The following is a 14,681-nucleotide window of genomic DNA, read 5'->3' as shown; positions in this document are numbered from 1 at the left end:
GAGTATGAGATATTTTGATTGATTTTTGTATGAAATCTTTCTAATCTTGGATCAATCTTATTTCAATGAAATCCTTTTGATTTGAATTAGTTTTTACTCCCAATATTTATTTGCAAATTGATTCCAATCATTCCTTTAGTATTTTCATCATTTTATTAGATTTAATTTGAATTTTAATGAGTAAAATCCAAAATAAATGAAATAAAAATAATAAAAATAAAAGAATGGGAGTATGGGCCTTATGCAAGCTTATTATCACGTTCAAAGTTCAAAACATAGGCCCATAAGTCAAAAAATGCAAAATTGGTTAATTAGGGTTTTGCGTTCTTCTTGAAAATCGACCAACTTGTACCAAGCGTATCTCCCTCATTTTTAATCATATGAAGGTGTTCTTATACTTTTTAGAAAGCTCAAAGAGTCCTCTAAAATATCCTTTTGATTTCATCTTCATTGAAGTTTCCATGTTCGTGTACACTTCTTTACAGAAAGATGACTTTTTGTTGAGTTTTAGAAGGATCTTTAATCTTTTGATCCATATCTCTCAAATGAAGCACTTTTAGACTTGGCATGTGAAAGACAAAGTTGTAGAGAATTCAATTTCCTTCAAATTGAGCTTTGGATGGGAAATTTCTGATGTTCCATGTGAAAGTTATGGCTGGTCAAAGTTCAGTTGACTTTTAGGTCAAAAACCCTAATTTAGAAACTTTAGGTTTTGTTGATTTCTGAACTTTTCTTGATGAATCATGATCAACTCTTAATCAAATGATGAATGTTACTTCAAAATGTTGATGTTGATGAAAAATCAGGAGCTTTGACTGTGGTTTGACCATAGTTTGACTTTTAGGTCAACTAGTCGATTATTGATCATTTGAGCCATTGACTGAGCAATCTTGTGAATCAGAGCTTGAAACTTGGCATGAGTATGCTTTGAACCATGTGAGAAGCCATGGAGCTCACTTGAGGCATCAGAAGTTGATTTTCCTTGATTAAATCAAAAACCCTAATTTTGGATTTTGTTGCTTAGGAGGGAGTAAGTGTGCTCAGTTCATATATTGTCTTGAGCAATTGAGAGTCAGATGAGTCAAAATATCTTGGAATATGATGGGAAAATTTTGGGGTATGACATGCAGTCATCTTACCCAAGGATCTGTACCCACAAACTTAGCACCTAGATTGAAATCACAATTCAACCACAATTCTAAATACCTATAATGGAGTTGCTTACAAGCTTTCTCCAAGAACCAAACTGCACTCATTGCTTCACGGCTTCTGAGTCAGTAAAATAAACCTCTTGCCTACAGGCCTCGAAGCACAAATCAGTGACCATCCCACAATTCGGGTGGTTCACTTACATGGCTAACCCTAAAGACTACATCTTTCTAAAACCGACTTGCCCACTCAACTAGGTTACAAAGCTTCCTATTTATAACCTATTCCCAACTGGACTTGGGCCTTCAATCGCAGCCTTATTTGCTGTTACAAACCAGTAGAAAACTTCTGCTAAAAGAAAGGTCTTCAATAATAAGTTTCCTAAATTATCTCCATAATTAGAAACTGCATAATCTTCAATATTCTGACTTGATTATCTTGACCTTTAAACCTGCGCCACATACGATTGCATAATATTCCATAGAATATTTTGCATCTACTGAGTACATACTGAATCTTGATATTCCAGCTCAGCAAGCGCGATGTCATGAGTTTCTGCATATGACATCTCATAAGACATGTTATCAAAGAACATGTCTCAACATTCCATAGAACATCTTGTTGTTGTACCTGTTTTGTACTTGTTTATATTTGCAAGTTCTATACATCCTATTACATATTGCTGCTACTACATTTTAGCCAAACATAAATGCCAATCACATAATTCAGAGAATCAGCAGGGTTAATAATGTTTTCCACACTTGGTATAACAAGAAACAATTCCTTGGATGGAGGTGTATGTGTTAGAACAAGATTTGTTCTGATCAATTATCTTAGTTTTGATGATAACAATAATATGAATTTTGCTTAAGATAATATGGTACTCTAATCCAATGCAATTTCCTTTTCAGGAAATATATAAAGAGTATGCATAATTCAGCGCTCAGAAGCTTTGTCTCAAAGGGTTCAGCATGCAACATCAGAACATGGTCTGGCAAGACATCAGAAGATGGTCGAAGCAGAATCAGAACATGGGTCTATGGAAGCATCAGAAGAACATGAGATCAGAAGCACTGAAGTTCTGATGGTATCACGCACAGAAGCACTTCAAGGTCAGAAGATCAGAAGATGCTTTGCACCAAGCTGTTTGACTCTGATGATATTCAAACGTTGTATTCACAAACATCAGATCAGAAGGAAGTACAAGTGGCAAGCTACGCTGACTGACAAAAGGAACGTTAAAAGCTATTAAAGGCAACGTCAGTAGACACAGCGTGAACAAGGCTCGAGGTAGTTGACAAAAGCGTATAACATTAAATGCGATGCTGTACGGAACATGCAAAGCATTAAATGCACTCAACGGTCATCTTCTCCAACGCCTATAAATATGAAGTTCTGATGAGAAGCAAGGTTAACGATTCTGAACAAAACAACTCATATTAACTTGCTGAAACTCTGTTCTATTCAAAGCTCAGAATCTTCATCTTCATCAAAGCTCACTACATTGCTGTTGTAATATATTAGTGAGATTAAGCTTAAACGTTAAGAGAAATATCACAGTTTGTGATTATAGCTTTTAAGAAGCAATTGTAATACTCTTAGAATTGATTACATTAAGTTGTAAGGAACTAGAGTGATCGTGTGGATCAGAATACTCTAGGAAGTCTTAGAGGGTATCTAAGCAGGTTGTAACTAGAGTGATCGTGTGGATCAAAATACTCTAGAAAGTCTTAGAGGGTATCTAAGCAGTTGTTCCTGGAGTGATCAGTGTGTGATCAGAAGACTCTGGAAGACTTAGTTGCTGACTAAGTGGAGAACCATTGTAATCCGTGCGATTAGTGGATTAAATCCTCAGTTGAGGTAAATCATCTCTGCGGGGGTGGACTGGAGTAGTTTAGTTAACAACGAACCAGGATAAAAATAAATGTGCAATTTATTTTTATCTGTCAAGTTTTTAAAGCTACACTTATTCAAACCCCCCCTTTCTAAGTGTTTTTCTATCCTTCAATTGGCATCAGAGCGCCGGTTCTAAGGTGCAAGCACTTAACCGTGTTTAGAAAAGATTCAGGAAGAGAAAAACGCTTCAGTAAAAGATGGCTGATGAAACTGCAAAGTCTACACCTACATCTGGCTCTGCTGAGCAACACAACGGTAACAATGGTTATACTAGACCGCCGGTATTTGATGGTGAAAACTTTGAATACTGGAAAGATAAACTGGAAAGTTACTTTCTTGGTCTAGATGGTGATCCATGGGATCTTCTGATGGATGGTTACAAACATCCAGTAAATGCCAGTGGCGTAAAGCTGACAAGGCAAGAAATGAGTGATGATCAGAAGAAGCTTTTCAGGAATCATCATAAATGCAGAACTGTTTTGCTGAATGCTATCTCTCATGCTGAGTATGAGAAGATATCTAACAGGGAAACGGCCTATGACATATATGAGTCCTTGAAAATGACTCATGAAGGAAATGCTCAAGTCAAGGAGACTAAAGCTCTCGCTTTAATCCAGAAGTATGAAGCCTTCAAGATGGAGGATGATGAAGACATTGAAAAGATGTTTTCAAGATTTCAAACTCTTACTGCTGGATTGAGAGTTCTTGACAAGGGATACACAAAGGCTGATCACGTAAAGAAGATCATCAGAAGCTTACCCAGAAGATGGGGTCCTATGGTGACTGCATTTAAGATTGCGAAGAATCTAAATGAAGTCTCTTTGGAAGAGCTGATCAGTGCCCTGAGGAGTCATGAAATTGAACTGGATGCAAACGAGCCTCAAAAGAAAGGTAAGTCTATTGCATTAAAATCCAATATCATGAAATGCACTAACGCTTTTCAGGCTAGAGAAGAAGATCCTGGAGAATCAGAATTTGAAGAAGAAGATGAACTGTCCTTGATCTCCAGAAGGCTAAATCAACTCTGGAAGAACAAGCAAAGGAAGTTCAGAGGCGTCAGAAGTTCAAAGAAATCTGAACGTGGAGAATCTTCTGATGACAGAAGATTTGACAAGAAGAAGGTCATGTGCTATGAATGCAATGAGCCTGGACACTTCAAGAATGAATGTCCAAAACTTCAGAAGGAAAATCCCAAGAAGAAGTTTCATAAGAAGAAAGGTCTTATGGCAACCTGGGATGAGTCAGAAGATGATTCAGACTCTGAAGATGAGCAGGCTAACTGTGCGCTGATGGCGACAGAAGATGACGGATCAGAATCTACATCAGAATCAGATTCTGAAGAGGTATTCTCTGAACTTACTAGAGATGAGTTAGTTTCCGGTCTAACAGAACTTCTGGAATTCAAGTCTCAGATTAGTCTCAAATACAAAAAGCTGAAAAAGCTATTTGAATTTGAAACAAAGAAGCTTGAGTTGGAGAATTCTGAATTAAAAGAAAAACTTTTAAAATTATCCAATAACGTTGGATCTCCTTTTGATTCAGAAAAATCCACTCCTAGTCTAAACCATATTCTGAAAGAATATGATTTAAGTTTCAGGAAGTTCTTATCTAGAAGTATTGGCAGAAGTCAGCTAGCTTCTATGATATATGCTGTGTCTGGAAACAAAAGAGTCGGCATTGGTTTTGAGGGTGAAACCCCATACAAACTTGAACCTGTTGATGAAATGAAATTCACATACAAGCCATTGTATGATCAGTTCAAGTATGGCCACTCCCATGATATTAGGCACACTTCACATGCTCAAAGTTTTCACATAACACACACCAAAAAGCATGTGACACAACCTAGGAAATATCATGAAACTCACATTAAAAATTATCATGCTGTTCCTCCTATTGCTTACAATGTTAAACCCAAGTTCAATCAGAACTTGAGAAAATCTAACAAGAAAGGACCCAAGAAAATGTGGGTACCTAAGGATAAGATTATTCCTATTGCAGATATCCTTGGCTGCAAAAAGGACAAAGCACAACATGTCGTGGTACCTGGACTCTGGATGCTCACGACACATGACAGGAAGAAGGTCTATGTTCCAAGACCTGGTGCTTAAGTCTGGAGGAGAAGTCAAGTTTGGAGGAGATCAGAAGGGCAAGATAATTGGCTCTGGAACTATAAAGTCTGGTAACTCTCCTTCCATCTCTAATGTACTTCTTGTAGAAGGATTAACACATAACCTCTTATCTATCAGTCAATTGAGTGACAATGGTTATGATATAATCTTTAATCAAAAGTCTTGCAAGGCTGTAAATCAGAAGGATGGCTCAATCCTATTTACAGGCAAGAGGAAGAACAACATTTATAAGACAGATCTGCAAGATCTTATGAGTCAGAAGGTGACTTGTCTTATGTCTGTTTCTGAAGAGCAGTGGGTCTGGCACAGAAGATTAGGTCATGCTAGTTTGAGAAAGATTTCTCAGATTAACAAACTGGATCTTGTCAGAGGACTCCCTAATCTGAAATTCAAATCAGATGCTCTTTGTGAAGCATGTCAGAAGGGCAAGTTCTCCAAACCTGCATTCAAGTCCAAGAATGTTGTTTCTACCTCAAGGCCATTAGAACTCTTGCACATTGATCTGTTTGGCCCAGTCAAAACAGCATCTGTCAGAGGGAAGAAATATGGATTAGTCATCATAGATGATTATAGCCGCTGGACGTGGGTAAAATTCTTGAAACACAAGGATGAGTCTCATTCAGTGTTCTTTGATTTCTGCATTCAGATTCAATCTGAAAAAGAGTGTAAAATCATAAAGGTCAGAAGTGATCATGGTGGTGAATTTGAGAACAGATCCTTTGAAGAATTCTTCAAAGAAAATGGTATTGCCCATGATTTCTCTTGTCCTAGAACTCCACAGCAAAATGGAGTTGTAGAACGAAAGAATAGGACTCTGCAAGAAATGGCCAGAACCATGATCAATGAAACCAATATGGCTAAGCATTTCTGGGCAGAAGCAATAAACACTGCATGCTATATTCAGAATAGAATCTCTATCAGACCTATTCTAAATAAGACTCCTTATGAATTGTGGAAGAATAAAAAGCCCAACATTTCATATTTCCATCCTTTTGGATGTGTATGCTTTATTCTGAACACTAAAGATCATCTTGGTAAGTTTGATTCCAAAGCACAAAAATGTTTCCTTCTTGGATATTCTGAACGCTCAAAAGGCTACAGAGTATACAATACTGAAACATTGATTGTGGAAGAATCAATCAATATCAGGTTTGATGATAAGCTTGGTTCTGAAAAACCAAAGTAGTTTGATAATTTTGCAGATTGTGATATTGATATATCAGAAGTTGTTGAGCCAAGAAGCAACGCATCAGAAGCAGAGCTTCTCAGAAGCAAAGAATCTGAAGATCAAGTATCAGCTTCTCTGGAGAATCTAAGCATTTCTGAAGAACCATCTGTCAGAAGATCATCCAGACTCATCTCTGGTCATTCAGAAGATGTCATTCTTGGAAAGAAGGATGATCCAATCAGAACAAGAGCATTCCTTAAGAACAATGCAGACTGTCAATTAGGCCTTGTATCTTTGATCGAGCCAACTTCTGTTGATCATGCTCTAGAAGATCCAGACTGGATAATTGCTATGCAAGAAGAACTGAATCAGTTTACAAGGAATGATGTTTGGGATCTTGTTCCTAGACCAGATGGATTCAATATAATCGGTACAAAATGGGTCTTCAGAAACAAGCTCAGTGAGAAAGGTGAAGTGGTAAGGATCAAAGCCAGACTGGTGGCTCAGGGTTATAGTCAGCAAGAAGGGATTGACTATACATAAACCTTTACACCAGTGGCCAGGTTAGAATCTATTCGTCTATTAATTTCATTTTCCACTCAACATAACATCACTCTCTATCAGATGGATGTTAAGAGTGCCTTCTTAAATGGTTATATAGATGAAGAAGTTTATGTCCATCAACCTCCTGGTTTTGAAGACTCTATGTCTCCTAATCATGTTTTTAAACTAAAGAAATCGTTGTATGGATTGAAACAAGCTCCCAGAGCTTGGTATGAACGCTTAAGTTCTTTCCTTCTGGATAATGGTTTCACTAGAGGAAAAGTGGACACTACTCTCTTTTGTAAAACCTTTAAAAGGGATATTTTAATTTGTCAAATATATGTAGATGATATTATTTTTGGAACATCTAATGCTACACTTGGAAAGGAGTTTGCTGAGTCTATGCAGGCTGAGTTTGAAATGAGCATGATGGGAGAACTCAAGTATTTCCTTGGAATACAAATAAATCAAACATCAGAAGGAACGTATGTTCACCAAACCAAGTATGTGAAGGAACTTCTGAAGAAGTTTAATCTTCTAGACTGCAAAGAAGCCAAAACTCCTATGCATCCAACATGCATCCTAGGTAAGGATGAGGTAAGTAAGAAGGTAGATCAGAAGTTATACAGAGGTATGATTGGATCTCTTCTATATTTGACTGCTTCTAGACCTGACATTCTGTTCAGTGTTTGTTTGTGTGCTAGATTCCAATCAGATCCTAGAGAATCTCATTTAACTGCTGTTAAGAGAATTCTAAGGTATCTGAAAGGTACTACTAATGTTGGCTTAGTTTACAGAAAATCTAAAGAATACAACTTAGTAGGATTCTGCGATGCTGACTATGCTGGAGACAGAATTGAAAGAAAGAGTACTTCAGGAAGTTGCCAATTTCTTGGAAGTCATTTGATCTCCTGGTATAGCAAGAAGCAAGCAACTATTGCTCTATCAACAACAGAAGCAGAATATGTCGCTGTTGCTGGTTGCAGTACACAGATGCTCTGGATGAAGAGTCAGTTAGAAGATTATCAGATATATGAGAGTAACATTCCTATATTCTGTGATAATACTTCTGCTATATGTTTATCTAAGAATCCTATTCTTCATTCAAAGGCTAAACATATTGAGATTAAACATCATTTCATAAGGGACTATGTTCAGAAGGGTGTTATATCTTTAAACTTTGTGGATACAGACCATCAATGGGCTGATATCTTTACAAAACCCCTGGCTGAAGATAGGTTTAAGTTCATTCTGAAGAACATCAGTATGGATTTATGCCCAGAATGAGAAGATGAGAAGTTCTTACGTATGAGTATCTTCTGAAATGAATGTGGATTTTTTTTATCAGAAGTTCTGATTGAAATCTTTTAGAAATTATGATTCGGTTATTACTAACGTTTCATTGTCTAAGTTGATTCAGAACCTCTTTTAAAGCAAAACAGCTGTGACGTTTTATCTCGGGATGGTAAACCTGTCATTACTGTTCATGGATAAGCGCGCGTGCAGTTGAAGGGACGCCGACCATAGGTAACTGTGCTAGTCACCTCATTTGTCTTTATTATCTCTCCTCATGTCACGTAACATTAAATGCTATCCATCATTTGTTTCATTTTTATTTTCTTTTAAATACTCTTCAAACGCTTCTCCTTCCCTCTTATATTTTCTCTATTACACTCTGTCTTTGTTTTCCTTCTCTATCTCTTTGCATTCCTCATCAAGTTTTTTTTTTCTCTCTCTCTCCTGTTTTTTTTTCTCTTGCTCAAACAAAGTTTTTTTTTAAAAATCCTAGTTCAAACCTAGCGTTCATCTTGAAACCTTTGTCTGGATCTCTTAATCATGCTCTAAGCCTGTTGAAGATCTATGACTCAAAGGCGGCAGATCTCTGCATATCTCGGGATGGCTCTCCTAATACCTCTCAAGTCAGACCTCTTCTTTGATGTTGTTATCAACTTTCACCCAAAGACAGAAGACTTTCTTGAGTTATGGGAAGAGGTTAAGAATGATATTCTTAACTTCTATGTTAAGAGAAAGCCCCGTTTGCAACAGCAGTTCTCTGTCTGTGAACTGTCCCTCTCTTCCTCTTTGGTCTCTTGGATCTCTCCTACAGTGGAGGTTCTAGTCTGGAAGACAAGAAGACCACAGGGATTCTTGATGGGTTGACACAGAATGTGTCTTGCTAGGGTTTTGTTTTTAATTTTTGTAGTCATTTCCTCTTGGGATGACTTTTTATGTATTTGCTAGGAATGTTTCTCATCTTGTTAAACATAAGAACCTTTTGTAATATCTTTTGATTATCAATGAAAAGTTTCTTTGTTTTTACATTCCAGTGATTTTATTTGTCGTTTTATTCATCTGAATCTTTTGAAATATTCTTTTTGATGTTATGACAAAAAGGGGGAGAAGATAAATGATAAATGATTTGATTAATCTATCAGTTGCTGGGTAAAGCTCCCACACATTTACTAACAAGAACTGCAAGTTCTATATGGTTTAAGTGTTTTGCAGGTATAAAGAAGTGAAGAGAATCTTCAAAGCAAACACAAGAAGCAAAACCATAAGAAGTGTTATTCTGTAAAAAGAATAAGCTCATGGAAACTGAAGCAAGCTAAGTGCTGTCAAGCTTCAGAAATCAGAAGCAAGAAAGAAGAATGAATCAGAAGCACTGATAATAGAATTTGATCCATATTTGTCTATTTGCTCTGACAAAATTCTATTTGCTCTGATACATTATTTTAGCCTATATGGCTCTGATACATATCATGTGTTCGAATATACATTTTATGTTCTGACTCGTTCATGCTGACTTTTGTCGTTTAGTTTTTGTTCTGTAACATTTCAGGATGTAGAGATGCTCTGATGATGCTCTGGTACATTCAACAATGTTCTGATACAAATCTAGCATGAAGTGATGTTGGTAGAAATTCAAAGCTCTGAAGCTATCCGATGGAAGCAGAAATCAGAAGCTGTGAATGTTCTGAAGATCAAAGAAATTCAAGTTCTGAAGCTGTCCTAGATGGAAGCAGGAATCAGAAGCTGTGAGTGTTCTAGGGATCTAAAGAAATTCTAGTTCTGAAGCTGTCCAATGGAAGCAGAAGTCAGAAGCTATGAATTCTCTGAAGACAGAAGCTTATGTGATCGTCTCTACCGAAATAATCAGGGAAGTCTTTTATTAAAGTTCTTCGAGTATTTATTTCAGGGGGAGATTATTTATCTCAGGGGGAGATTGTTAATCTCAGGGGGAGACATATTCATATGCTTATGCTATAGCTGTGTAATTTGTCTTTTGCCGTCTGCTCTTTCTGATCGCAAATTCATATCATTTATATATGTTTTTGTCATCATCAAAAAGGGGGAGATTGTTAGAACAAGATTTGTTCTGATCAATTATCTTAGTTTTGATGATAACAATAATATGAATTTTGCTTAAGATAATATGGTACTCTAATCCAATGCAATTTCCTTTTCAGGAAATATATAAAGAGTATGCATAATTCAGCGCTCAGAAGCTTTGTCTCAAAGGGTTCAGCATGCAACATCAGAACATGGTCTGGCAAGACATCAGAAGATGGTCGAAGCAGAATCAGAACATGGGTCTATGGAAGCATCAGAAGAACATGAGATCAGAAGCACTGAAGTTCTGATGGTATCACGCACAGAAGCACTTCAAGGTCAGAAGATCAGAAGATGCTTTGCACCAAGCTGTTTGACTCTGATGATATTCAAACGTTGTATTCACAAACATCAGATCAGAAGGAAGTACAAGTGGCAAGCTACGCTGACTGACAAAAGGAACGTTAAAAGCTATTAAAGGCAACGTCAGTAGACACAGCGTGAACAAGGCTCGAGGTAGTTGACAAAAGCGTATAACATTAAATGCGATGCTGTACGGAACACGCAAAGCATTAAATGCACTCAACGGTCATCTTCTCCAACGCCTATAAATATGAAGTTCTGATGAGAAGCAAGGTTAACGATTCTGAACAAAACAACTCATATTAACTTGCTGAAACTCTGTTCTATTCAAAGCTCAGAATCTTCATCTTCATCAAAGCTCACTACATTGCTGTTGTAATATATTAGTGAGATTAAGCTTAAACGTTAAGAGAAATATCACAGTTTGCGATTATAGCTTTTAAGAAGCAATTGTAATACTCTTAGAATTGATTACATTAAGTTGTAAGGAACTAGAGTGATCGTGTGGATCAGAATACTCTAGGAAGTCTTAGAGGGTATCTAAGCAGGTTGTAACTAGAGTGATCGTGTGGATCAGAATACTCTAGAAAGTCTTAGAGGGTATCTAAGCAGTTGTTCCTGGAGTGATCAGTGTGTGATCAGAAGACTCTGGAAGACTTAGTTGCTGACTAAGTGGAGAACCATTGTAATCCGTGCGATTAGTGGATTAAATCCTCAGTTGAGGTAAATCATCTCTGCGGGGGTGGACTGGAGTAGTTTAGTTAACAACGAACCAGGATAAAAATAACTGTGCAATTTATTTTTATCTGTCAAGTTTTTAAAGCTACACTTATTCAAACCCCCCCCCCCTTTCTAAGTGTTTTTCTATCCTTCAGTATGGTTCTATGCAGTATGAGAATTCAGATTGATGTGAGTAGTAACAAGGTTCTCTGTAGAAGGGGGATTAGGACTGATGTGATTAGTAGCAGGTGGATTCACAATAATAGGAGGTATTGGTGTTGTGGCTTTAGGGACAAAAATAGTTTTAGGAGGTTTAGGAGCATGGTCATGATCCTTGAGAAGCAGCTTGCAGACATTGACATTACGCCCAGTCCTTTTGCAATGGGTGCAGTATTCTAGAAAATTTTCATATTCGATATCACATAAAAAAGCAATGTAAGTGATGTCTAGGTAGCAGCGCTCCGACGATACTCCATGTTGGCGGGTCCCTCCCTCTCCTCCCTTTAATCTGTCTCCATGGATTTTTTCTCTTTATTTCCGAAAATCCGGTCCAATTCTCCACAAGCAGCAACTCTCTCCTCTTCTGAAGTTCCCGAAATCCCCCCTAAATCCTTTGCTCAAGTCCTCAATGGGGTAAGCGATATACCTTCTTCTCAACTTCCACAAGCCCTTGTTAAAGGTGAAAAGCTCTCGATAACCATCCCTGAAAATGAGTACAATGTTGGTCTTGAGGAATGTAAGAATAACCTCCATGGTAGAATTTTATGGTCAAAACGTTCGTCCCCGTTAGTTGTGTTTGATCTGCGCAAAAAGCTTGTTGTTCTATGGTCGAATATGAAAAATTGGGGAGTACTCTCTCTTGGAAAGGCATTTTATGAGTTTAACTTCTCTAGTGCTGAAGAAATGAGGAGGGTTAGGGCATCTTGGCCTAATAGCCTAAATCCGGGTACTCTGAAACTGTTTGCTTGGTCGAGAGATTTCAATCCGACATGTTAACAGAACTCTTCTGCACAGGTTTGGGTTAGGTTTTTTGGGTTACCTCAAGAGTATTGGAGGCCAAGAATCATGTTCGCTAGCAGCATTGGTACTCTGATATGCGTAGATAACGCCTCCTCTAAATCCATATTTGACAGAACATTCAGGCAGTTCGTTAGAGTGCTCGTTGATATGGATATTACTAAAAAAATGTTCTATCACAATGTTTTGTTCGAACGCAAGGGATCCACGGTACTCTCTTTGAAACAAAAAAAATCCCATTTTACTTTTCCATGAAAGTCGAACCAACAACATACACAAAAGAAAAAAATTCACGCCTCTTCTTCTCCTTTCTTCCTCTCAATCAAGCGACAACAACCAAAACAAAACAATTCAACCACACAAATTAATTTTCCTAAAGCAGCAAAATCAAACAAACATTCTATGATTCCCTCATTACTCTACCTCTGAGTTTCATCAGTTCATGGTTTACGATTAAAACAAAAAATTGCAACACAAACAAACACAAATAATTGATTTTGAGAAAATATACTATGAAGAACATGAACCTTAAATATTATGTGATCACTGTTTTTCTCAATTTATCAAAGATTAAGGTGTACAGGCATGGGGGAAACGCTTTAAAATGGTATAGAAGCAACAAAGTGGAAAGAATCTCCCGGAAAAAAAGAAGAGAAAATCATACCAAATCGGAATCTGGAATTTTCAGATTTCAATGAGTGTTCCAGCAGTTCGTTGAATTTTCCAGCTAAGCTTCCTAGTTTTTGGCAAGGTATTTTCCTACTTGATTTTATTTTTTCACTTCTCCTTTTCTGATCACCTATTTGATTCTTTAATTCTGATTTTGGTTACTTTGTTTTGTTGTTGTTATACAATGTTAAATGATTGTTGTTATTATGATGAATCATTGTTGTTGTGATGAAGTTGGATAAAGAATCAACAAGATGGTCGATCAGAAGGAGGGGCTCGATTTGTTGAAGAGGAAGGTGGTTAATGGAGATATGATATTGGATGAAGAATCAAGAAGATGGAGAGATTTCGGTTAAGCCAAGTTTTGACAAATTTTTGGTATATTTTTCTGTGATTTGTGGCTTGATTTTTAGTGTGATTATTTAGAATTTTGGCTGCCTCCTCTTCTCACTCTCGTCTCTTTTATTTATAGGGTATAATTATGATAGATTTGTGTAAGTGTGTTAATGATGTGTGTAGAAGTTTGTTAGAATTTGGAGGGAATTGTGAATTGGTGAGATTAGTGATGAAAAGTGTGAGGGTTGGGGAAACCGTATGAGTATGTATTATGATAGAGATATGTGAATTTTACAAAGTTTGTTAGAAGGTGAAATCTCTTGATTGTGATGTCATGGAAGTTGTAAAGTTTGCATTGTTTTGATGTGAACGAAAGTTTGTACGTGGAGTTTGGTATGGATGTTGTATGGCGTAATTACATGACCATGTAATGATGAAAACATGAATGAAACTTTTATTTTTATTCAAATTTTGTCTTTTGTGGACTTTGTAAAAAAATTTATGGAATGATGACATGATAATTGGCATCAATGACTTAGGTTGTGTTTGAATTGGTGGTTGAGAGAATTGATTCTAGTAGAATTGAGTTTGGTAGAATTGATTATGGAGGAAGAAGCTACAAATTCTAGCTTCAAGTAGAATTAATTTTGGAGATAGAATCAATTCTACTTTTGCCTTACTAAACATCTTAAAATCCCTCATAATCAATTCTACACCTATAAAATTGCTTTTGCCCCTACCAAAAGCCAAACCAAACATGCACTTATTATGTGATGGTCATGAAAATAGATATTTTCATCGCTTTTTAACTTTTGCCTTTTGCAAATGTGTATTGACTTAGTGAAAAAAGTGAAATGGAACAATATAATGTGATGGTAATGGTATGACATGAATGAGAATTTGTTAGTATGTGAAACATGAAACATTTGAGATATTTTACATTTTGTAAGTTTCGTATTTAGCACAAATCACCTTGACTTTTGTTGACTTTCATCTCTTTTTATTTAGGCAAAATATCTTTTTTGTCCCTTATGTTAATCTCCGAGTTTATTTTGATCCTTTAACTTCAAAAAGTGTCATATTGGTCCCTTAACTCTTTAAAATGTGTCATTTTAGTCTTTTTTTGTCATATTAGCGACTGATTTAGCGACCAATTTTTGAGTTTTTCCGTCGCTAATGTGACAAAAATGACTAAAATGACACCTTTTGAAGATTTAAGGGACCAATATGACACTTTTTGAAGTTAAGGGACCAAAATGAACCTCTAGGTTAACAGAAGGGACCAAAAAGAGTATTTTGCCTTTTATTTAGAAAATTTCTTTAGCCACCTCCCTATGGGGGTCACCCCCAGCGAAAAT

The 14,681-nt window shown here is 36.7% G+C and overlaps 1 protein-coding gene across 1 annotated transcript; it reads left to right on the top strand.

The window, feature by feature from the left end:
* Positions 1-11,817: 11,817 nt before the first annotated feature.
* LOC131632971 (uncharacterized) lies at positions 11,818-12,297 on the top strand. The gene has a single exon (XM_058903679.1). It carries the CDS (start codon positions 11,818-11,820, stop codon positions 12,295-12,297), a length of 480 nt encoding a protein of 159 aa, XP_058759662.1.
* The last annotated feature ends 2,384 nt before the right edge of the window (positions 12,298-14,681 follow it).

This window comes from Vicia villosa, unplaced genomic scaffold (assembly GCF_029867415.1).
Source record: "Vicia villosa cultivar HV-30 ecotype Madison, WI unplaced genomic scaffold, Vvil1.0 ctg.001057F_1_1, whole genome shotgun sequence".
Classification (NCBI taxonomy): Eukaryota; Viridiplantae; Streptophyta; class Magnoliopsida; order Fabales; family Fabaceae; genus Vicia; species Vicia villosa.
This window is presented reverse-complemented; position numbering and strand designations above follow the sequence as displayed.